Here is a 24,119-nt window from a genome sequence, read left to right as displayed (position 1 = left end):
AATTCAATAGCCAGGTTTCTTGAAACAAGACCATATCAAAGCTTCCAAATATACATTGGAGTCTAATAGTATTCTTGAAACTACTGGAACATCACATATTCCAACTCAACATCCTAATCTGGTCTTTAACTAAAGCCGCTCCTCAGACAGTCCGAATCAATGAAATAATTCAGCCAGGATAGATGGGAGGATGGCAAGAATGTGAATGTGTCCTTCTTCAACCCAGGTTGGTCACTCTCCCCTTCTCCAACCACCGCCTGGTCCACCTTTGGGGTTACTCTGTGGATTTTAGAGTTTAATGGTAAGGAATGCGAAATCACCAGACCCTGCTTCTCCAAATCGTCCGCTGCAGCCCATAATGCTTTGACCCCCATAATGCTTTATTGTTTCTAAATGTGCCATAACTCAGCAACTGCGCCGCACTGCTCATGCACCTCCATGGCCTCACTGATGCAACAGTGTCTTTTAAGTTCTGTTTAGTGACTAAAATGTATATTTATGACTTTCTATATTTTCACCTTCTACACTGTTACTAGTGGGTACTACCTAGGTCAAGTGATGTGATATTGCCATTTTTCACAATGTTCTTATAGTTACTCTGTTTTCATGCTACAACGTGTAGGGCTGTTTGGGAGAGCCCTGGCTCAATGAATGGCATTTAGAGATGGGTATTGGTGTTTGTTATATGCTAATGGTAAATGTGTCCAATTTCTCCAGATGGCACACTTTGCCTTTTTCATTTGACTTTGTGTCCATTCTGTTAGTTATATCTACATACACTTCAAAAGCCATAGGTTCTTGCACATTTAATGATTGCCAAATTAATATTGACTGGCTACATACGATATAGTAAACTGTCCCTAAATTGTTTGTTGCAGAGCATATATCGTTTGTTGATCCCATATGTGATTTAATCAGTGATGTAATGGATGACATTTGAAAAAGTCATCTGTATCTTCTTGGGGTGGCATCATGAGTAGTGCAGCACGATAGCCAAGATATGGTTTCTTAACAGTAACTCGTTAATTTTGAGGGTTTTGTTTTCTTGTGCTGCAGCCATAACTGTAATTTAACAAAGTATTTTCACTGATATATCATACGTTTTATTAGGGAAACCTTACCATAGCAACTCTTTATTGAGTTTTTTTCACTTATATTTTCATCAGTTTTATTAGGGCAACGTAACCACACAATATCATATGTACAGTATCCACATAGCATGTACTGCAGTCATGCAGGACCTATGAACACCTAAACCCCATTCTAGATCCATGAGTGAACTAGCCATTTTGTATGGGGCCTGGCCTTGGGCAATGCCGCAAGCCCAGCCAAAACTCTCAATAATGTGTGGGGCTTCGGTACCCTTTTTCCTGCCCCATATGCTACCCGCCATGGCCTGTGGCCACTTTTCCCCCCATTGTAGGTCCATGGTTCACTTTCCACTCAGTCAAGTCCATGGGTCATGCCCCAGGTCCCACCAAGCTACATGAAGTAGCCATTGGTACCCTCAAAAAGAACAGAAACATGGATTACCCCTCTCTCTACCCATATTATGGTGACTGGTTAACCACAAAACTTTTTCTCAACAATTCTCAGAAGAAAAGTAATCAATGGATAAAACATACCATTAAATGGGGTAGAGAAAGAAACTGTTGTGAGATTTCACTGTTGTCACAGTTTCACAAGGGTGTCTATTAGTTGAATCTATTATCATATTTATCTCTCAAAAACTGATCATCATTTCCTGTTTCATCACAGCAAACAAGACTTATTTTATTCCAGTCTTACAAGATCGTCGACATGTTTCAGCCACATTTCTTAATGAGACACTATCTCTAGTGTCTTTTTCAAATTGTTCTACTGGCCTTCTTCAGGACAAACATTTCTTCTAACATTGCATTTGTATTCTATACCCCCATGGTATAAAGTTGATCATACTACAAATAACATAAAAGTAATAAAAACAGTATCACAACTTTGTGGTTCATGGCGTGATTGATTCTTCAATGTTACAAAAGGGAGTGTATTTATTGAGGTTTTTCACTTATGTTATGTTATGTTATGTTATTTTGCATTTATATAGCGCCTTATATACCATTGGTATGGTCTGAAGGCGCTGGTAGGTTGAACGCCCTTGGGAACCGAAGTTCGGGTCAGTAGAGAGAGTAGAGAGAGTCAAAAGGCGCATGTGCGCACCAGGTATGTGTGCAGCTGGTGCAGAATTCATGTAGTAGCTGCTTCTTAGCGGTAGGTGTGGTGGTTGAGAGATCAGGAGTATGTGTTCGTTCTGGCAGGATTTATCCAGACCGACTGTGGCTGCGTTAGGCCTGAGGAGAACGCCTGGCTGGGGGTGTGTAACCAGCAGTGATTACTTAGAGTGATGGGCAGTAAGCGGGAGATGTTGATATGAGAACAGTTATACCGAATGGTGTCATAGTATCTCTGTGTTCTAGTTGAGTGGTGGTGTAAAGAAGAGAGTAAGCGTGGGGCGGGTAATTATGCGATATATGCTTTTTCAAATGTTCCCTGAATTTCAAACCATACTATGTACGTCACGCAATTCTATGGGATCAAGTCCATTCTATGCACTTTTATTCATTTCATGCGTCCCGGATTGCCCTACACACTTCGGTCTGCTCGACACACTCACACACTCCAGTCCGCCTTGCATGCTCTAGTCCATCCCTCGCTCCAGTGCGCTTCACGCATGCACTCCTGTCTTCCCCATGCGTGCACTCTGTCTGCCCCGCGCATGTACTCCTGTCTGCCCCGCGCATGCACTCCTTTCCGCCATGCGCGCTCCGCTCAGTCACACGCACTCCTGTCCCCACTGCACAATCGTCCCTGCCGAGCACTCGTCCCCACTCGGCGCTAGTCCCCTCTAGGCGCTTGTCCCTTACAGGCGCCTGTCCCTTACAGGCGCATGTCCCTTCTAGGCGCATGTCCCCTCTACACACTTTTCTTTCGTATGCACTTGTTCGGTCATATGCACTCGTCTGTTCTATATATTTGTCGGCTCTGCCAGTAGTCTGTTCTATGCAGTGCACCACTCTACATTTTCTGCCCAGCTCATCATCTCGCTCTGCTTATCCATCCGTTCCCGTACTCATCCGTTCTATGCATTCATTAGCTCTGCATGCATTCCGTACTCATCCGTTCTTCCTACTTATCCATTCTACGCACTCACCCGGATTATGTAACTCATCCGCCCTAGGTTTTGTCTGCCTTATGTCCTCGGATGCACTACACCTTTGTCTGTTCTACGCATTCATCCACACTAAGCAGTCACCATCTCCTCACACTCACTCGCTCTCCGCACTCACCTGTTCCCCGCACGAATCTGCTCGCCACACTTGTCCGCTCGCCACACTCATCCACCGCTCACCACATTCATCCGCTCGGCCACACTCATCCCCTCGCCACAATCACCCGCTCGCCACACTCATCCGTTTGCCACACTTGTTCGCTCGCCACACTGATCCACTCTCTATGTTCATCAGTTCTCTGCATTCATCCGCCCCCGCACTCATCCGTTCTCCGCACTCCCCGCTATGCACTCATCCGCTCTGTGCACTTGTGCTTTCCACGCATTCAACTCATCCGCTCTCTGCAGTCCTCACTCATCCGCTCGCCTCATTCATCCGCTCGCCACACTCAATCGCTCGCCATACTCATCCGCTCGCCATACTCATCTGCTCGCCACACTCATCCGCTCTCTACAGTCATCTGCTCTCTACAGTCAACCGCTCTCTACGTTCATCCGCTCTCTATGTTCATCCGCTCTCTACGTTCATCTGTTCCCTGCATTCATCCGCCCCCACACTCATCCGTTCTCCGCACTCCCCGCTAAGTATTCATCCGCTCTATGCACTCGTGCTTTCCACGCATTCAACTCTTCCGCTCTCCACACTCATCCGCACGCCTCACTCATCCGCTCGCCTCACTCATCCGCTCGCCACACTCATCCGATCGCCTCACTCATCCGCTCTCCATAATCATCTGTTCTCAGCACACATCCACACTATGTACTCATCCGTTCTAAGCACTCGACCGCTCTATGCATTTCTTGCCTTCCACGTATTTGACACGTCTGCTCCCCGCACTCATCCACTCTACCCGCACTCATCTGCAATATGTACTCAACCGCCTCTAGAGTCATTCACTAATACGCAGAAATCCTGTTCAATGCATTCATCTGTTCTCTACACCCATCTGTTGTCTCCACTCCTCCGTTCTCTAATCTCCTCTGTTCTGTAATTTCCTCTGTTCTCTACACTCCTCCGTTCTCTACACTCCTCCGTTCTCTACACTCCTCCGTTCTCAACGCACTCATCCGCTCTGTACACTCATCCGCTCTGTACGCTCATCCACTCTGTGTGCTCATCTGCTCTGTGCGCTCATCCGACCTACACACTCATCCGGTCCATACACTCATCCGGTCCACACACTCATCCTGTCATACACTCATCCGGTCCACACACTCATCCGGTCCACACACTCATCCGCACTACACACTCATCCACTCTACATACTACTCATTTGCTCTACATACTACTCATTTGCTCTACATACCACTCATCCGTTCCACACACTCATCCGCTCCACACACTCATCCACTCCACACACTCATCCGCTCCACACTCATCCGCTCCACACACTCATCCGCTCCACACACTCATCCACTCCACACACTCATCCGCTCCACACTCATCCGCTCCGCACACTCATCCGCTCCAGACACTCATCCGCTCCACACACTCATCCGCTCTACACACTCATCCGCTCCACACACTCATCCGCTCCACACACTCATCTGCTCCACAATCATCCGCTCCACACTCATCCGCTCGACACTCATCCGCTTTCATCGGTTTTATTAGGGCACGTAACCACACAATATCATATGTACAGTATCCACATAGCACGTACTGCAGTCATGCAGGACCTATCAACACCTAAACCCCATTCTGGATCAATGTGCCACTAGCCATTTTGTATGGGGCCTGGCCTTGGGCAATGCCCCAAGCCCAGCCAAAACTCTCAATAATATGTGTGGCTTCTGTACCCTTTTTCCTGGCCCATATGCTACCCGCCATGGCCTGTGGCTACTTTTCCCCCCATTGTAGGTCCATGGTTCATTTTCCACTCATTCAAGTACATGGGTCATCCCTCAGGTCCCACCAAGCTAAATGAAGTAGCCATTGGTACCCTCAAAAAGAACAGAAAAACGGATTACCCCTCTCTCTACTCATATTATGGTGACTGGTTAACCACAAAACTTTTCTTCAACAATTCTCTGAAGAAAAGCAATCAAGGGATAAAACAAACCATTAAATGGGGTAGAGAAAGAAACAGAGGAGAGAAAATGTTGTGAGATTTCACTGTCGTCACAGTTTCACAAGGGTTTCTATTAGTTGAATCTATTATCATATTTATCTCTCATAAACTGATCATCAATTCCTGTTTCATCACAGCAAACATGACTTATTTTATTCCAGTCTTACAAGATCGTCGACATGTTTCGGCCAATTTTCTTAATGAGACACTATCTCTAGTGTCTTTTTTCAAATTGTTGAATTCTCTAAGACCCAAGTTAAATGTGGCTTAAAGAAATGAAATAGTGATGATAAAAAAGATACACTCTGGGAGCACTATGGAGTCTCATCACAAAACCTTGTTATCAATATAAAGGTTCTCATGTCCATGTATTTGTTATGGAAAAGTATAGACTGGTTTTGATACTGAGTGTATTTTGACAACAAAATACACTCCCTTTTGTAACATTGAAGAATCAATCACGCCATGAACCACAAAGTTGTGACACTGTTTTTATTATTTTTATTTTATTTGTAGTGTGATCAACTTCATACCATTGGGGTCTAGAAGTCAAATGCAATTTTAGAAGAAATGTTTGTCCTGAAGAAGGCCAGTAGAACAATTTGAAAAAGGCACTAGAGATAGTGTCTCATTAAGAAATGTGGCCGAAACAAGTCGACGATCTTGTAAAACTGGAATAAAATAAGTCTTGTTTGTTGTGATGAAACAGGAATTGATGATAAGGCTTTGAGAGATAAATATGTATTAAATGGTGTTAGATACAACTGACGACAGTGAAATCTCACATTTTCTCTCCTCTGTTTCTTTCTCTATCCCATTTAATGGTTTGTTTTATTCCTTGATTGCTTTTCTTAAACTGTGACATAAATTTGTGTCATTTTTTAAACTTTTGTCAGTTAAAACCACTTTTGGTGTGTCGTTTTAAAATACCAAACATTTCTTGTATGTGATAGATAAAATTCAAGTGTTTGTAATACATAATATTGGTCCACTTATGTTTGATGGTGGAAAATTGTTGAAGAAAAGTTTTGTGGTTAACCAGTCACCATAATATGGCAGAGAGAAGGGTAATCAGTTTTTCTGTTATACATTTTCTGTGTTTAAAACTGATCCCACGAAAACAAAAAAGAAGGGAAAATACCCAATTTATAACCCGCCGTTGGTCTCCGCCTGTAGCCTGGCTTAGTGGTTACTTTACCGAATTTCATTTCAGTGGGCCACTGGCCATGACCTTCAGCCATGACCTTCAGCCATTGCCAGTGGGCACTTTGCCTCAGGAATGGCTTTCGACTTGGGATGCTCAAGTTACCAAATGTAGCTAGTGGGCATGCTATTTAACCCCCATTGTTGGTGGCAATGGGCAATTTCCACTTTGCCTAGAGCATGGTCATTGACCATGCCCTTCAGGCCAGGCCCTGTGGTCACTTTACCCGATTTCAGTTCTTTGAGCAATGGCCTGTGACTTTATCCATTGGCCCTGACAAGCCACTCAAAGTAGCCACTGGGCTACTTTGAGCCAGATGCCCATGGACCCCCATTGTCAGTCCATCTTCAACTGGCCATGGCCTGCAGCCACCTTGACAGGGCCATGGCATTTTGAAGCACCAAGCCACTCAAAGCAACCACTTGGCACAGTCTGCAGGCAAGTCCCAGTGGTCGCTTCATCCAATTGTGTGTCTTTGGGTCAAAAGGCAGAGGGGCCTATAATATGCCCGTTGTTATATGCAAGGAGGTTCAGGGAGTTTGGGGAATGAGGTTTTTGTTTGAGGAAACCAACGGAAAAACAGTTTTTAGTTCTAGACTTTTTCTGTACTTTGAGGAGCATATTGTACCCCTTTGTGATCCTATGTCACTAATACGTTTAGGGGAGTCACCAAGGGGGATGCAATATGCTCCTACCCATGCGCGACCCGCGTTTGAGCTGCACCATTGGGTCTCCAAATCTTTTAATGAAATTTACACTCTTTTACATTTTTGCAGCATATTACACCCTATGACACCCAAATATCACACATTCGTTTTTGGGTAGTTTATTACAAGATTTAAAACAAGCCATTCAGCGGATTTGCACCAAATTGGGAGAGCACTCTTTTGGGACCAGGCTGCCCTCCCTCATCAAAATCGGACACAAATCCACAAATCCATAAAGTGGTTTGGGATCTATGTGCAATACATTTCGTCAATGTTCAATTAAGAGATTTAAAGTATTGTGGGACCATCGCTCTCAGATTTTGTTCAAGTTTATGAACGACTCCAAAGGTATAAGGCAGCCAATATTGCCTTTTCCTAAGGGAGAGCAACGTAGCCATAACTAGAGGGCTGCTATCGCCAACCCTGTGATAGATAGATATTTTATATATATTTAAATAAGAAATCTGACTCCTCCAAATTATGAAAGATTCTTGGTTCCTTATGAAACTTACATTTTTCTAATCCTTTCCGCAGAATCGATGTAAGAGCCCAAAGGTGATAGGGTCACATGGAGTACAGCAATATGCATTAGGATAGGAACACTGTGACGAATCAAGGTTATTCATATCTTCTCCCCAAAGGCGATCCATGCCCATTGAGTCAAGGGAGGTGAACAGGCTCCACAAGACTCTTCCCCGGGGTTTGGCCAAGGAGGACCTCACTGGGAGTGACTCCCTTTTTGGAGATGATGACTCCCGGGGTAGTATAAGAAACCCTATAAAATCTTTACTCTTAACCTATATGGGGACCACAGAAGTTGTAAAGATGATAAAGCCTTTTTATTTGACTGGCACCACTGCCGAGCCCTCCTCAGACTCGACATCTTATAATCAGAAGCATGTTACCTGTCGTAGCAGAGATGAATTTAAAAATGCTGAAGTCCGCAGCTGGAGAAGGAGGCTCCCTGACGCAGAATTGAATGGCAGGGAAGGAGACACATAGAGCGGCCTGTGTCCCTGGAGCATGTTAGAGACTGCCTGGAGGCACGACCATGCAGAGAACATGGTGGTCTCGGAGCCTGCAAATCCGGGGATTTTGGGTGTGAAAGCTCTTCAGCCCCCATACTGAGAACCACCTGAAGAGAGGGAACTACCAGCATCGGTGAGGCTCCAAGATGTCTGCCACAGCCAGAAGTAACCAAACGGCAGGTGGAGACGAATGCCATGGGCACAGGCATCACCAGCCCTAACTTTTGGAAGCTCCACGAGAAAGTGATATGGCCAGATAGTTAGACAGGTTAGAACGGAGGATAGGTTTTTGGTTATCCTGACATTCTCAGGCAGACCTTAGTTTTAGTTTCTCAGGACAGTAATCCCCTTTTAGCATTAGGGACAGGGAGGCATTTTCTTTTTATTTAAATGAAAGTAAGGTTGAATCATGTCCTCTGGTTGGAGTCTTACTTCTGGTTCGCCACTAGACAAACAATAGAAATATGAAGGGTGATATTTTACATTCAAGGTCAGTCGGTGAGAGAAGATCAAAGTAGGCTGAAAAGAGTGAATTTTGCATACGTAGTAGTTGATTAAGAGGGGGGCACAGTAGTTGGTTAAGGGGGGGAACTGGGAAGAGGGGAATCCCAAGAAGCTGGCTGGAAAAGTAGTCTAGTTTGCTGAGAACGATGGCTGTTTATTTGCAAGTTTTTGTGCCAAGAGTAATGGAGTGAGTATGCCCCAAATAGAGTTAATGTAGGATATGAAAGAGATTCTGACATTGAGGACGGGAAAAAGGTTACTTCCGTCATGGAGGAATTTAACATCATTCAGGTTAAAGCCATCCAGTGATTGATCGATGGCAGAGAGGCAACTGGTGATGTAACCTGTGATATCATGGTTGAAGGAGGGAACAGGGGGGATTATTTGGGTATTGTAAGGTAAGCCAAAGTATCAGAATGGTTTATCCAGGCACGGTCATTTTTTTTTATAGAGGAGTGAGCCCAGGACTGATCATGTTGGGATGCCTTTTGAAAGGGTGGTGGGATAGGGGTTGTCAGAGTACCATGCTTTTTATTTCTTTTTATTAAATAACAGGGTGTAATTTCGCTCACAAATACTTACAGAGTAGGCAATAACAGAGCATAGCTGGACCCCTGGGATAATGTCTTTACATAAGAGCCTTGTAGTATTGAGAGACGTACACTTGGTATTGAATGGGTAAGAGCCGAAACATATACACAGTACAAGGAATTTTAGCAACAACATTTTCTTATCATATTTGTCCAGACTAACCAGTGCAAGGAAGACATTTTGCACAAGTCGGTTAGAGAGATTGTTGCTGTCAAATTGATTGCCACTGGTGCAAATTCCCCTTTGCAAACACTGACTATTATCTCTTCTTTGTAATTAAATGTTAAATTTCAGGCAATCTAATGAGAATGAATCTACTTTTTTGCAGGTATTTGATCCCTCAAGATTCCTCCCAGAGAATTCCTCCCATAGGCACTCGCATGCGTATATGCCTTTTTCCGCTGGATCACGGTAATGTATATTTCTTTTAACGCAATGACATTAAATGGGAGTAAGTCATATTTTCATTTGGTCTCATGCTCAACTCCTCAAGGCCGAAAGTCATTCTTATCCTTGACCCTAATGCCAGTATTAGGTAACTCCACTCATTCCATCACTTTACTCCTGGGTGGGGGACTACATACCCCTTCCTCGCCCATGGCTTGGAACCTTTGAGTTTTCTTAGACAATGACCTGAAACTCATCAATGCAGCCAGACTCAACCTCCTAAACATTATTCGAATTATTCACGCACAAGGTTGAAAGCGAAGAATAGCATGTAGGGTAGCCTGTGTAACCTCAAGTGGAATTCTGAAGTTCCATGGAGGTTGGACTTGATAGATTACCCTCTCTTTGAAATGGAGGCTCTTTGTGTTGGGGCTCAGATTTGAACACAATTTTATGAAGACTTTCAGAATTCACATTCGGTGTGAAAGCAGAAGAGTGGTTTTAATTGTTTACTTTGTTACAGTGTTATACTGTATTGCTTTGAATTTCGTATCCATTCAAGGTGAGTAATAAAATAAGATTGGAATTTGCAGAGTCCAACTGGTGTGGGACTTTACAAGACTTATCTCCTGGTATTAGGTAACCCACCTTTTAATATAGGCCTGTACTACACAAGTTGGTAGAGTGACTGAGCAGCCAAGCTTATTTTAAGAGTGGTAATGTGAGCTGTAGAGCTGTACAATGAAATTAGTAAATACAGATATCCAAGTAAACTCACACTTAGGGGCTGATTCATGGAAGTGTTTTATAATGGCACAATCCCATAGGAAAACAATCCATGAATCAGGGCCTAAAAGTTATAGTACAAATATGTATTTATATTTCTGAGGCTTGTGGAATCTGCTTAGATCACATGCTGTGCATAGGCCGACATCTAGTGGAAGCTGCGGAGTATTACAGTTTGTTTTTCGAAAATCGAAAAAGGGCGTCGACACAGGGCGTGCCAGTAATACTATCCCTAGTGTGACGTCCACTGTACCCATGATCCCTCACGCGTCTAGGATCCCCAGATTGTTTTTTTCCGCCATTCTGGTCGGAAGCACTTCATCGGAGTTCCCTGGCTTTGCCATATTTGCACTTAAAACTAAATCTAATTTGCCCCGTTTTGTCCCCCTTACGTCGATCAGCATCTCGACGCCGAACCGGGGAGGAGATCAACGTCGAAACCCCACGGATTGGGCCTTGAGGCTTCCGCCTCGGCTCGGGCCTGGGCCGCTGGCCTCGGCCCTTCAAGTAGGGAGAGTGGGGGGTGGTACACTTCCACACTCGGTTATAGACACCTTCTTACCTACACACACTTGCCCGCTGCCCACAGGCGCGTATGGAGGGTACGCCCTTTCAGTTTTGCCCCAAGTGTAATAAGAAATACCCTTGGGTAGATAAGCACGCTACGTGCAACCTTTGCCTGCCCAGAGACCACCCCGAGGCGGGTTGCAGGGCCTGTAGCAGGTTTAAGACCAAAACTCTTAAGGACCGCTCCACCAAGCGTTGGGCCCACCACGCCAAGCTAGCAGCTATGGAGGCGGAGGGTACCTTCAGCGACGGCAGCGACGCCGGACTTTCGGACGGCGAGGGCAACAAGGCGTCGAAAGACAGCCTAACGCACGTCCCCGGCCTCGGAAGGTCGTCCGTCCCGGCGACTATGGGGAAGTCCCCCGGCGACAAGAGCGTTACACATACACACGCTAAACACAAAAAAGCCACCCGAGATTCGACGTCGTCGAAACCTCGGAAAGAGGCACAGAAGGAGCGGTCCGAAAGGACGTCCTCTGGGCGGTCCCGGTCGAGGTCGCCGCACGACGTCAGGCAAGCCTCCACACTTGCACATAGTGCCTCGCCCATTAACATCACGGAAGATCACTCGTCCGGAGACGAACACGACTTCCATCCCCAGCCTGCACCCCAGGGAAAGGGTACATCACTTGGGAGTAAGGAGGGCCCAGTTTCGAAGCCTAGTTTGAAACACAGGGATTCCACCTCCGATCCTCGACGCCAGGCGTCGAAAAATAAGGGAAATGGTAAACACACTTCCACCCACGGGGAAGGGGGTAAGCAACAAAGGAAACAAACCTTGCAATCCTCCACAACAATAGAACTGACTTCCCCGTCCAAGTCTTCTCAGGGACAGTCCATAGAGAGTTCCAGCAAGGTCACCCCAAGCTCAAAACTCTGGTCATGCGAGGACATTGACAGAGTAATGGTCAAGGATGTCCTCCTTAGCAAATTTCTTCGAAAGACACCCTGACCAACTACTAGCTTTAAACCCTCAGGAATCTTCTCCCTCAGGTTCAAGGGACCCTATCCCTTCAAATAAAAGGCCCCGGGTCGAGACACCTTTAAAGGCTTCAGACCCCTTCGAGGTCCAACCCTATTCTTGCCTTTTCCCTACAGGCCAAGGAGACTCTTCCCTTATAGAGGGCCAGGATTTTGAGACACCAGAAGATCTCGCAGTGTCAGATTATTACGGGGAGGACGAAGACGAGGATGAGCCAGAAAATAGCCCAGATATTTTCAGAATGGACTCACCAGTCGAAAGGGAAGCCCCAGTGTCTGATTCCCCAATAGATAATCAGCCCCTACTGAATGAACTGCTCTCTCGGGCAGCTAACCACTTCCACATAGACACACAAGGTGTCCAAGAAGAGAGGGACTTCGCGGAAGAACTAATAGGGGAAAGGAAGACAGTAGCCCAGACCATTCCCATCCTGAAATCTATTCAACGCAGAATAGCACCATCCCTTGTCAACCCAAACCTGACAAGACCTGTAAACCCTAGAGTAGAGAAGCTGTTTAAAGCAGCCCAGTCGGACCCTCTATATATTAGAGGCCAACTTAAGCCAGACTCTCTAGTCGTAACTAACACCCGCAAGAGAGCTGGAACCCTATTATCTTCCTCGGAGGCTCCCCCCGACAAGGAAAGTAAGAAACTCTATGGTTTTGGTAGAAAAGTAGCTTCCACGGCAGCCTACCAAACCAGAATCGCGAATTCCACCACACTGTTGGCCAGCTACAACTGCCATCAGTGGGAAGAAGTGGCAGCACTAATAGATTCCGCTCCCGAACCCCTTAAGAGCCAGCTATCTCGCATTTGTGCAGAGGGAAGAAACGTCTCAGGCTGCATTTTAAAAGCAACTTTAGACGCCGCAGACAATGCGGGTAGAATTATTGCAGAGGGGACTGTCATCAAAAGACATGCTTGGTTGAGGCAGTCGGGATTCAGAGCAGAAACACAAGCTGCACTTTTAGACAAACCAGTGGAAAGTGATCTCCTGTTTGGAAAGGCAGTCGAGGACGCACTAAAAAACGCTAAGGAGGAATTCGACACCCTCAAATCCCTTGGCCAGTTAACTACAAAACCACCTAACCAAAGAGGGAACGGCAATTTTCGTCGCCCCCGCGGCCAAAATTCCAATAGAGGAAATAACTATTCCCACACCCAGGGTACACAGTGGAACACCAACTCACAACAGTCTACCCAAGGGTATGGTAGGGCTAGTAGAAGAGGACGTGGTAGAGGCAGAGGCAGCCCCAGTAAAGGAGGCGGCACGCCTCCACCAAAGCAGTGACGCTCATTTCAGGGTCCCTTCCCATGCAACCCCAGTAGGGGGACGAATATCCAGCTTCACCCAGGCATGGGAAGGGATAACATCCGACAGATGGGTGCTGTCGACGGTATCCAAGGGGTAAGATGCCTATTTTCATATTTCCATGCTCCCGGCGCACAGAAAATACTTGCGCTTCAAGGTGGACAGTCGCCACTACCAATTCAAGGTACTGCCCTTCGGGATAGCTTCAGCACCAAGGGTATTCACCAAGGTACTGGCGGTGGCAGCTGCACACCTACGCAGGGAGGCAATCCCAGTGTACCCTTATCTGGACGACTGGCTCATAACGGGGGAAACCCCAGGAATCTGCAGATCAAACATTCAGAGGACTATCGACCTCCTCCACGAATTAGGCTTCTCTATCAACGAGAAAAAGTCAAGTCTGGTGCCAAGCACCTCAAAACAGTTTCTAGGAGCTATCCTAGATACTCAGAAAGAATTGACCTTCCCTTCGGAAGAAAGAATTCGGAATATACTTCTGCAAATTCCGCATTATCAGTCAGGTCAACAGATAACAGTACGCAAAGCTATGCGGTTACTGGGCATGATGGCGTCATGCATTTACCTGGTCCCCCACGCGCGTCTGCGCATGCGTCCCATGCAGGAATGGTTGGCGAAACAGTGGTCTCAGGCAAGTGGTCAGTGGGACGATCTAGTGGTCGTTTCGCCAACACTCGTACAGAGCCTACACTGGTGGACAAGAGAGAATCTCGCAAAGGGGAAACCCTTTTACGAACCCGAAGTACAGGCAGTGGTGACTACAGATGCATGCCTGACTGGGTGGGGAGCTCACCATCTCCACCACACAGCTCAGGGTCTCTGGTCTCACTCAGTAGCCAAGAACCACATAAATCTGCTAGAGCTTCTGGCAGTATTCCGAGCGCTGCAGGCGTTCGAGCCCCATCTACTGAACTTGTCGGTGCAGATCAGGACGGACAGCACGACAGCCATGTTCTATCTGAACAAGCAAGGAGGGACTCGTTCGCCAAATCTGTCCAAGCTTGCCCAGAAAATATGGATATGGGCACTCAGACGGAACATCTTCCTGTCATCGCAACATGTTCCAGGGGAGCTCAATTCCCTAGCGGATGCTCTAAGCAGAGACTCCCTCCCAAAAGAACACGAATGGGTCCTTCACAGAGACGTAGTAGAAGATCTCTTCTCTCAGTGGGGTTTCCCCACTATAGACCTATTCGCCACAAGCGAAAACAAACAATGCCCAGTATTTGCATCCAGGTTCCCCCAAACGGACTCCCAGGGGAATGCCCTGTGGATGCACTGGTCAGGGATGTTTGCGTATGCTTTTCCACCAACTCCTCTCATCAGGAAGGTGGTGTACAAGATGAACAAGGAATCAATGACGCTCATCCTAGTTGCTCCCATGTGGGCGAGACAACCATGGTTTCCACACCTACGCAGGATGGCGGGGTGCGAGCCCATCAGACTCCCAGCCTGGTACAACCTTCTGTCCCAGCAACAAGGTCAAACAGTGCATCAGGAACCCAACTCTATGAACCTAGCAGCATGGCTCCTGAAGTCATAGAGTTTGGACATCTCAAATTACCACAGAGGTGTATGGACATTCTAAAAGAGTCCAGGAAACCAAATACAAGACACTGTTACTTTGACAAGTGGAAAAGATTCGTTATCTGGTGCCAGAATAAACAAATCAACCCGGTTGATTGCACTCCTTCCAACGTTGTAACATACATGCTCCACCTGCTGGATGCAGGGTTGGTTTTTAACTCTCTGAAAGTACACCTGGCAGCCCTCTCGGCTTACACCACATCCCATAACAGGGTCTCGTGGTGGAAAGTACCAGTGGTTAAAGCCTTCATGGAAGGAGTAAAGAGACTTCACCCTCCTATTTCGAACCCACCGCCAGGATGGGACCTCAACGTGGTGCTAGCTAAGCTCATGGGCCCCCCCTTCGAACCCATGCATAAAAGTAGTCTCAAACACCTGACTTATAAAACGGCCTTCTTAGTAGCCATTACCTCCATAAGAAGGGTCAGTGAAATTCAGGCTCTGTCAGTGCAAGATCCTTTCTTTACTATCCACAAGGACAAACTGGTTTTACGCACACACCCTAGGTTCTCACCAAAATTCATATCCAAGTTCCATGTAAACCAGTCCATCGAGCTTCCGGCTTTCTTCCAAAACCCACAAAGCTCGGCTGAGGTGAAACTACACACCCTAGATGTGCGTAGGGCGGTCTTATACTATGTAAATAAAACCAGACCGCTAAGGAAAACAGATCAACTGTTTGTCTCCGTAGCTACAGGCAGAGAGGGGGATCGCGTCTCTAAGGGCGCTATCTCTAAGTGGATTATCAACTGTACACAGCTGTGTTACTCTCTTTCTGAAAAGACTCTGCCTTTTACGCCAAGGGCCCACTCTACTAGAGGCATTGGGGCCACTCTGGCTTTCATTGCAAATGTTCCCCTCGACACCATTTGCAAAGCAGCTACTTGGAGCTCTATTCACACTTTTACTCAGCATTACTGCATTGACACTCATTCCAAGACAGATACACAAGTGGGACAAGCGGTTCTAAGACACCTGTTTGCTCATGACCCTTCTCACATCCCACCTCCTTCTTCTGGTACTGCTCGCTAATCTATGCACAGCATGTGATCTAAGCAGATTCCACAAGCCTCAGAAGGGATACATTACTCACCGTAATCGTATTTCTGATGCTTGTATCTGCTTAGATTCACATGCGACCCACCCTTCCTCCCCTCCGAGAGAAGGCGCATGGTTGCTTGTAGTCTTACCTTTCTGTCTATCTGCTTGGACTATCTGTACTCACGCTACTCCTCATGCTACCTCATGTCAGGAAAAACACAATCTGGGGATCCTAGACGCGTGAGGGATCATGGGTACAGTGGACGTCACACTAGGGATAGTATTACTGGCACGCCCTGTGTCGACGCCCTTTTTCGATTTTCGAAAAACAAACTGTAATACTCCGCAGCTTCCACTAGATGTCGGCCTATGCACAGCATGTGATCTAAGCAGATACAAGCATCAGAAATACGATTACGGTGAGTAATGTATCCCATACGCAAGGATAAGTAAACACTCTTTTAAAAGCAGCAACTAATAGTAACATTAAATCAAAAGTTAGGATTCAGTTCAACAAGAGCAATGAAGTAGGTGAGTAAACGTTTCTTATGTTAAACATATTCCAGCACACTGAGTGACGTCATTTGAGGTCAGAATTAGCACTTATTTGTGATCACCATTACAATATTGAGTTTCATGGAGGGAAAATTAAAAGTAAGATCAGAACATACTTCATAGTAAAAAAAACAGTTAGATTCTCCCAGAGGGATGTTGGCAGTCTTTTATTCCAGCAATTATAGTGTTCAACAATTAAAACATGTGAGGGAACACGCACTGCTGATGCCAATAGGTTGAGAATAGGAGGCTTAAGTGAGCTAGGACAGCCAAACTCAATGGCCCAGTTCACAGTTCTGATGCAATCTTCATCAAAAATGTTTTAAAATAGTAGTTCAGTAGAAAAATCACAGAAGCTCAAGAGGAGCCACCTTGAAGAAGCACAAGCTGGGAGGCCAGTGCAAGTGAGTTGAGGTCAACTAAAAAGGATTTAAAATATTACTCCCCAAGATAGGAAGCACTAAAAAAGGTAGATGTATCCCAAGCCCCACAGTACCTGAGAATTGAAGACTTGGTTCAACTGGATCCCTTCCTGTTGCAGTGGAGCAGATCCTTGTTCCTTGTCCATGGTCGTGGTGACGAAAGGGAGGATGTCTGGTGGGATACTGCAGAAGCACTCGGGAGAGGGACTCTGCAGTAATGGATTCTCCTGGATTAAGCGGCCTTTGTGGTTTTGGTGCCTTTTTCTCTGCGCCAAAAAAGAATAAACAGCTCCAGTTGGAAGTTACTTGATCCCTCAGTCCTGACTCTGATGAGGGGATTCTGGATAAAGATTTCCTGTTTCTGAATGCCCACAAATATTGGCTGGATTCGCACTTCCGTAGACAATGCACTTGATGAAGGTCAGGGGTTCCCAGCATTGGGATTTTGCAGCTTTGGAAAGTCACAGCAAGTTGGGAGTTGTGTCAAAATAAAGCTTGTCCCGGGTCTAGTTGCTCCCACCAGCCTGAGGGTGGAATTCATCCCTTTGCGTTTTTTCCCTGTTGAAACGAAAACGGGTCAGCACGGCTGCACGGCTTCAGCAGGCACTTGGCAGTCCAGGAGGGTTCTGCTGGTGTTGCTTCACATCTTCTTCATCAGATGTTGTCCTCCAGTGGCCTACTCTACCTCTAGTCCCATAAACCTCGCCTTTTAAGCAAGTTCCTGTTCATTCACTGCCCTAGGGTTATCAATCACCCAGCAGGTTGGCTGTCCTCACTGCCAGCCTGCCAGCCAATCGGAACTGGTTTCATTCAGGCACAGCGAGAGACAAAGGACAGGACATTTTGGGACCATCCCTCACTTCCTTCCTTTCCAGACACACTGGAGCCTGGGTGGGCTTCAGGGCTGAAGCCCGGCATAGGCAAAATGCACAAAGGACTCAAACCCGATTCAAACCACAGAGTAAAAGCCCAGAAGGAACTAACTGACAAGAAATGGCAACAGAAGACAGAGGCCATTTTATGAAAATGGTCACCCTTGTGTGTTGTACTGCAGCTGAGGACTCGCCTCTTTGCTCTACCTCTTTCCTATTGCCATTCATACTATTCCTGCCTGTCTTATCTCTTAGTCCATTGGATTCTACCTTCACCCATTTTTATCCTGTGACCAAAGTCTAGTTTCACCCATGCAGGGTCACAATGCGCTTCATTCTCGAACACGTTTTCGGCATTGTAAGTCCACTACAGTGGTGAAGGCAGCAGTACAAATGTCTAATGCCATAACATTACATAACATACCACTGTACATTACTGCCTAACACTGTATGCTACTTCTCACCATTCCCTACAAGTACACACCAATTTATATTGTCGCCCATCTCTGCATATCAATGGACATCACCGAATACCATTGTATACCGCTGTATCTGCTATTTATGTATATCTTCACAATAGTATAATAGTATACACCATTGCACATGTACATTTGTACAATTTTAGGAGGATGATAGAAACCTGATCTGTCTGCTGTTTTTGGAAGCACCGAGAGGCAGAGCAATAATGGGAACATCAAAAGGGAGCATTTTGGGGGACAAGTGGGATGGGTGGTTGTCATGTGTGTCTCACTCAGTACTTGAGTGGGGATGTGGGCTATGAAGGAGTAGATGGTCTACTGGAAGTTTCCTGAAACACTTGTGTATAGGTGCGTTATAAATGCCATATCATATATCATATCGTATCATATATCATATCGTGTTTGAAGGTACAATTTCCTATCAAAGCCAGGCATAATTCGTTCATGGGCGTGCCAAAGAAATTGTGGAACCAAGAGCCAAATAAAAGGTTTTATGGTTTGGCGTACATCTAACTGTGGGTGGTAGAACATTCCAAAAGGAGGTCGCTGCAGTGGGAAAGGATCTGCCGAGACCCCTGGATTGTGTGTATTTGGGATCCTGAATATGACCTAAGTACGTACATTTCTTAATGGTTGGTACGGGGGTACTAGGACTTTGAGATATTTAGGTAACCTTCCTTAAAGGCAATGGGGAACCAGAGTGCCCATCTTAAAGAGAATGCGTTCATGAACGGGGAGCCAGTGGGGTTTTCTCCTAGCATTAGAGATATGGGCTCTTCTAGGTGAGTTCCTGACAATACGGACGGCATCGTTCTGGATGATTTGGCAGGCCTGGAGGTTTACTTTAGAGGCCCCGCATAGCAGGGCATTGCAATATGGTGAGGATGGTAACCCGAGCAAGGTAGGGGCGGATGCTCGGGTGTCTTGGGTAGTAGTTGCAGTTTTGTCTAAGGTGTTTCACCTGGGCATCTGAATTGAAAGAGGCTTCATTTAGAATCCTTAGAGTTGTAACTTTCTTATGCGTCTCAATTCTGTTGTCTGCCGATTGATCTGCATTGGCATCTTCAAGCAGTCAAAACAAATCAATCTAGTTATTTCCTAATATTGCTTTCACACATACCCACTGCACTGTTAAATTAAAAGCCACTCAATGCACGTATTTGTGAGCCAAATTATTGCAACATAAGTCTCCTTCCCCTAATGTGGGTAGGGACGTCTATCGCATGGTCCCTTTTTCTTTTTAAAAAATGGTTTCTTCTTTTTTGCTTTTCTGGCGCGGCTCACCCTCACTCCTCGCATTGGAAGCGGGGGATACCTCTGTAACCCCTGTTCCCATTATATCGAAAACGGTGATCTGGGGACACCCCCGCAACCCCTGTTCAGTATAATGGGAAGTGACATTTTAGATCCTGCCGAATGCGCAGTAATTGTGCATTCTGCATTTATTTTCTCTGTATTTTGGAGCAATACCGTTACCAGGCAACAGCTAGTTAAATATGACCGATTCGGCACTATTTAACTCAATGAGATTAAATAGTGAAGAAGCTCTACTACTGACATGGGGAAAAGTGCGCAATCCTGACTATTTACTTATGTTTTTTAATCTCTGCTAATCCCCAAGCAAACATGTAAAGGCAAATTGTCTACCATTTACCTGGAACAACTTGTATACAGGGCAGTGGCTGCCATTCAAAGGGTGTCTGTCTGACATGTGAGGAGGGTGTCTGTGTTGGGTTGGGGGGTTACCTTGTGAGTTAGATACCTACTGTCCAGAAGGAGTGAACTGGCATTTATGGGGTGTGAACCTGGTGGGGGTTGTTTGACTTTTGCAGAAAAGAACCATGGGCAACCTTTATTTTTTTCCTACATGAAGGCCTGCTCAGCAGGGAGAGGGGATGAAAATAAAGATTTAATGACCTGGAGGTAAAAGCAGCTCATGGGGTTCTGCATCCTCCGCGCTACATCTGTGGCTTGTGGTGAGCTGCTTGTGCATCCCTTGCTGCGAATCTTAACTCCATGCAGTCAGTGAGCTAATTTAAATGTCTTCCAAGTGTGCACTAATGCACCCTTTTACACATCCCTGAATATGCATAGTTAATGCCCTCACATGCCCTCACATAGCTATGTTAGTTTAGCACCAGGTGGTGGTATCAGGTAATGTTATACCCATATATATGGTCGCCGTACATAATATCGCCGGGAAAGGTTTGTGGCGATATTATATGGGTGACCATATATATGGGGATAGGGGCAGCAATTATGTCCCCACAAAAAACGGCAATTTTTCTGAGACATTTTTGCATGGTGATATTTTTGAAGGGACATTATTACATGGAACCCAGGTGGCCTGAGGACTGTTAAGTGTAGCCCCCTGGAGCTGTTCTTGCCAAAGTAAACCGTGATCTTCGAGGCTTCAAGCAGGATGTTACTAGCTCCAAACAATGGTTAATCCGAAATGGCTGTTAATATGTCCAGCAGAAGGAGGCAGGGGGTGTAGAGGTGAGATTTTATGAAAAGGAGAACCCTTGTTCGGTGAAGGACGGGGATTTCGCGATATGAGAAACGTTTGGTAGTGGTTCATGTTGCAGGAGACCTGTATTAGGGTCACTTCAGTCTTGGAATGGCGCCTGCAGGCTGGAGGATGAGACGCCCATATCTAATGTGTGGGGTCGAAATGGTTTTAGTGTGGGAAAGGTTTGTGGTGTGTTGTAGCAGTGTGGGGCCAGGTGGAATTACATTACACTGCAGTACAGTGAGAAAGGGGGTGCAGAGGAGGGAGAAGTATCACATTTTAAGGCCTTTACACACTTCATACAAGAATTATCATATATAGCCTTATTATGTCACATTACAGTGATATCGTAAACATTGTTTTCTTAGTGTACTGAGGGACGATGCTATATGACAACACTTCCTGTGGTGTCACTTGGGAGTGGGGCCACATGACACCACTTCCTGTGATGTCACCGGAAAGGTCAGGGTCGCGTGATGTTACTTACGCTGGCTGGCATCTTGGTGAAATGACGTCCCTGCACAAACAGCCTAATTTTTTCAGACTGATTGCGCCTGTCACTTGGCATCTGCAACTTATTCTTTCCACGTACCCCTCACATGCTCACACTCCACAAAAACTCCACCTCACTCATCAGTCTTACAACACTCTCGTCATCATCGGATCACTCGCCTCAAAATGACCTTTGCTGTACTTACAAAACGTAACCATTAAATAACCCTTTCAAACGCTATTTCCCACTGTACACACACTGCATCAAATGCACACATTGACATCCTCCCACAATTATCAATCCCTTACCAACCAGCCAGCATCTATACCCAGCATCTGAGCATACTCCGAGCACCCACCACCCTAGCGACCTCACTGAAACCCTTACCTCACACAGAGCAAGCTATATCCCAGCGCAGCTTCTTACACAGAGACAAGAATGTCTGCTGCACAGAGCAACCACACGGCTCAAGCACTTATTGCATCTCATCTTATAAATGTAAAATGCAATAAACCACTGCATTCGCCAACAATACTGATTTTGGGATGAGATGAGGCTAAAGGTAAAACGGGCAAAGGGACTTGGCTGTCACGACAATTGCTAAGAGGTCGCCTGTGACCTGAAACTGCTCTGTGCAGCTGGAGGGCACGCACTGAAAGTCAGGCTACTGATTCTGCAGGGCAATGGTGGACACTATGCTTTTGGCATTGAGCTTCTGAAAGGGGGGCTGGGTTGGCAGTTCACCCTTTCTAAGATGGAATTACCTGTATAATTTCTGCCAGATGGCGATTCCTCACACTGGACATGTTTTCTATTGCGGCCCGATCACCTTAAACATTTGGTTGTAAAACAGCTTTTAGTTCAAGAATCGATTCAAAGAAATACTCTACCTGTTCACAAGGCCCTACTTTCTCAGCTGAAGAGATTTCATGTGTGACAAATGCAATTGAATAAACAATGTTTTGGTTTAGCCTTAATATGTGATTTTCACCACCATAGAAATTCTTGTTTTGTTTAAAAAATGCAGCTTTCATAGTACAAAGAATGACTTGAGATAGCTTCCCCTTTCCCCACAACCTGCACCTTAAATAATGGCAAATACAGACTCTGAAAATACATATGACAATCATTGTCTCCCGGCTGCTTCTCCTCTCTCTCTCTCTCTCTCTCCCTCTCTGTCCCTCTCTGCCTGTCTCTCTCTCTCTCTCTCTCTCTCTCTCTCTCATGGCACTTGCACAGATAAGCAACACTCCTCATGTCGGCTTCACCCTTTATGCACACAAAAACAATTGTCATAGAACAGCAAGAATATATATGTCCAGGATGCCCCCACTCCCTCAAATCGAAAGCACACATGCATTCATACATTATTCATTCATTCCCTATCAGTTGTGATGTCTGCCCGCAAATCTCACTAACTTTCAGTGGTAACTGCCTATATTCAGGAAGAAGTCCATCTATACTCATACCTCAAAGACCAAGGCATAAATTAGTCATGCAAAATTGATTAGTCAAGACTGCTAAATAAAAATATTTTGATTAGCAATCCAATGCATATGATTAGCAAATGTGTATAGCCTTTCAATCAGGGGACGTGCAAGACATGTGCCCCCTGTACAGCAGGGTGTAGGGGCTTTGCAGGCTGGCTTTTTGCCACTGGTGCTATGCGAGTTTGCGTTTGTTGGGCTTGTGATCTGACACCGCTAGCTTTGCAAATTCAACAGAATATCCACTAGGGTCTCCCAAATAGTTAACACACTCTGTTATTGGCAGAGCATTTAAATGAGTAGCTCCTTATCAGTGATGGTTCATTGATGAGCCATTTATTCTGACAAGCGATTACTTCACTTTTCCGTCACCTGATTAGTAATTGCAAGCATGAGTCTGTCAATCAACGACTGCAAGAAGGTGACCTTACCAAACAATACCTTTTGATGTGTGTCTAAGTCTAGAACATACATACCCCAAACTCTGGGGATAATTCTTTTGCTTCAAATTACTTTGCATTCTGGTTCTTCGAGTTTTCCATTCAAGAATGGGGAAATAAAGCTTTGACCGTACTATTTGTTCTTTACATATTTTGATATGGATTTATATATTTTCAGCTTGAGTGGTGATGTTTTTTAAGTTTCAAGTCATCTCTGCAAAACTGAGTATTCTTTAAAACCAAACAACTATTTCTCACAACTAAAGCTGGGAAGATATTTGGTTAAGTGCCTTATGTTGGAGACTTGTCTCAAATCCCGGTTTCACAATTAAGTAAAGGGTGTGATCCTTGGAAAATCATTTGTTTTCACTGTGTGTTTTCTGCCGAAATTAGAAGTGCACACAAGCTATTAATTTCACATGGGTCTACTACACAAAACAATCTCACTCTGGGTACTGCTTCAAATATAATAATGATAATGCCACTTGCTAGTCTGCATTTCAAAGATATTATTACCTTGGCTTAGTTATAGAAACGTTTTGTAATGCAATTTACCATCATCCCATTGGGTATCAAAGACTACATATGAGGTCATTTTCTGTGGTATCACTTCCAGTGAAGGGTAGGCTTCATGTATTTGTTCGCACAGCCAAGAAAATGATAAACCAGCCAACTTTCAATGGCAAACATAGTACATGTTTGGCATGACATTCAGATGTCAGCATGCACATTTTCTATCAGGTTCTCACCATATGGCATGTACGATAATAAAAAATAGATTAGCCTATTCTTTGCATGCTTGGTCTGG

General features: G+C 45.4%; 1 protein-coding gene across 1 annotated transcript in view; it reads left to right on the top strand.

Moving 5' to 3' along the window:
- LOC138547970 (cytochrome P450 4B1-like) overlaps positions 1-24,119 on the top strand; it is a 283,416-nt gene that overhangs the window by 243,321 nt on the left and 15,976 nt on the right. Inside the window, exon 11 of the mRNA XM_069642247.1 lies at positions 9,700-9,782. Within this exon, the coding sequence (XP_069498348.1) occupies positions 9,700-9,782 (83 nt within the window). The remainder of the gene's footprint in view (positions 1-9,699; positions 9,783-24,119) is intronic.

This window comes from Ambystoma mexicanum, chromosome 1q, assembly GCF_040938575.1.
Source record: "Ambystoma mexicanum isolate Mex_15411 chromosome 1q, UKY_AmexF1_1, whole genome shotgun sequence".
In the NCBI taxonomy this organism is placed as follows: Eukaryota; Metazoa; Chordata; class Amphibia; order Caudata; family Ambystomatidae; genus Ambystoma; species Ambystoma mexicanum.
Note: the sequence above shows the minus strand (reverse complement) of the source record. Positions and strands in the feature narration are given on the sequence as shown.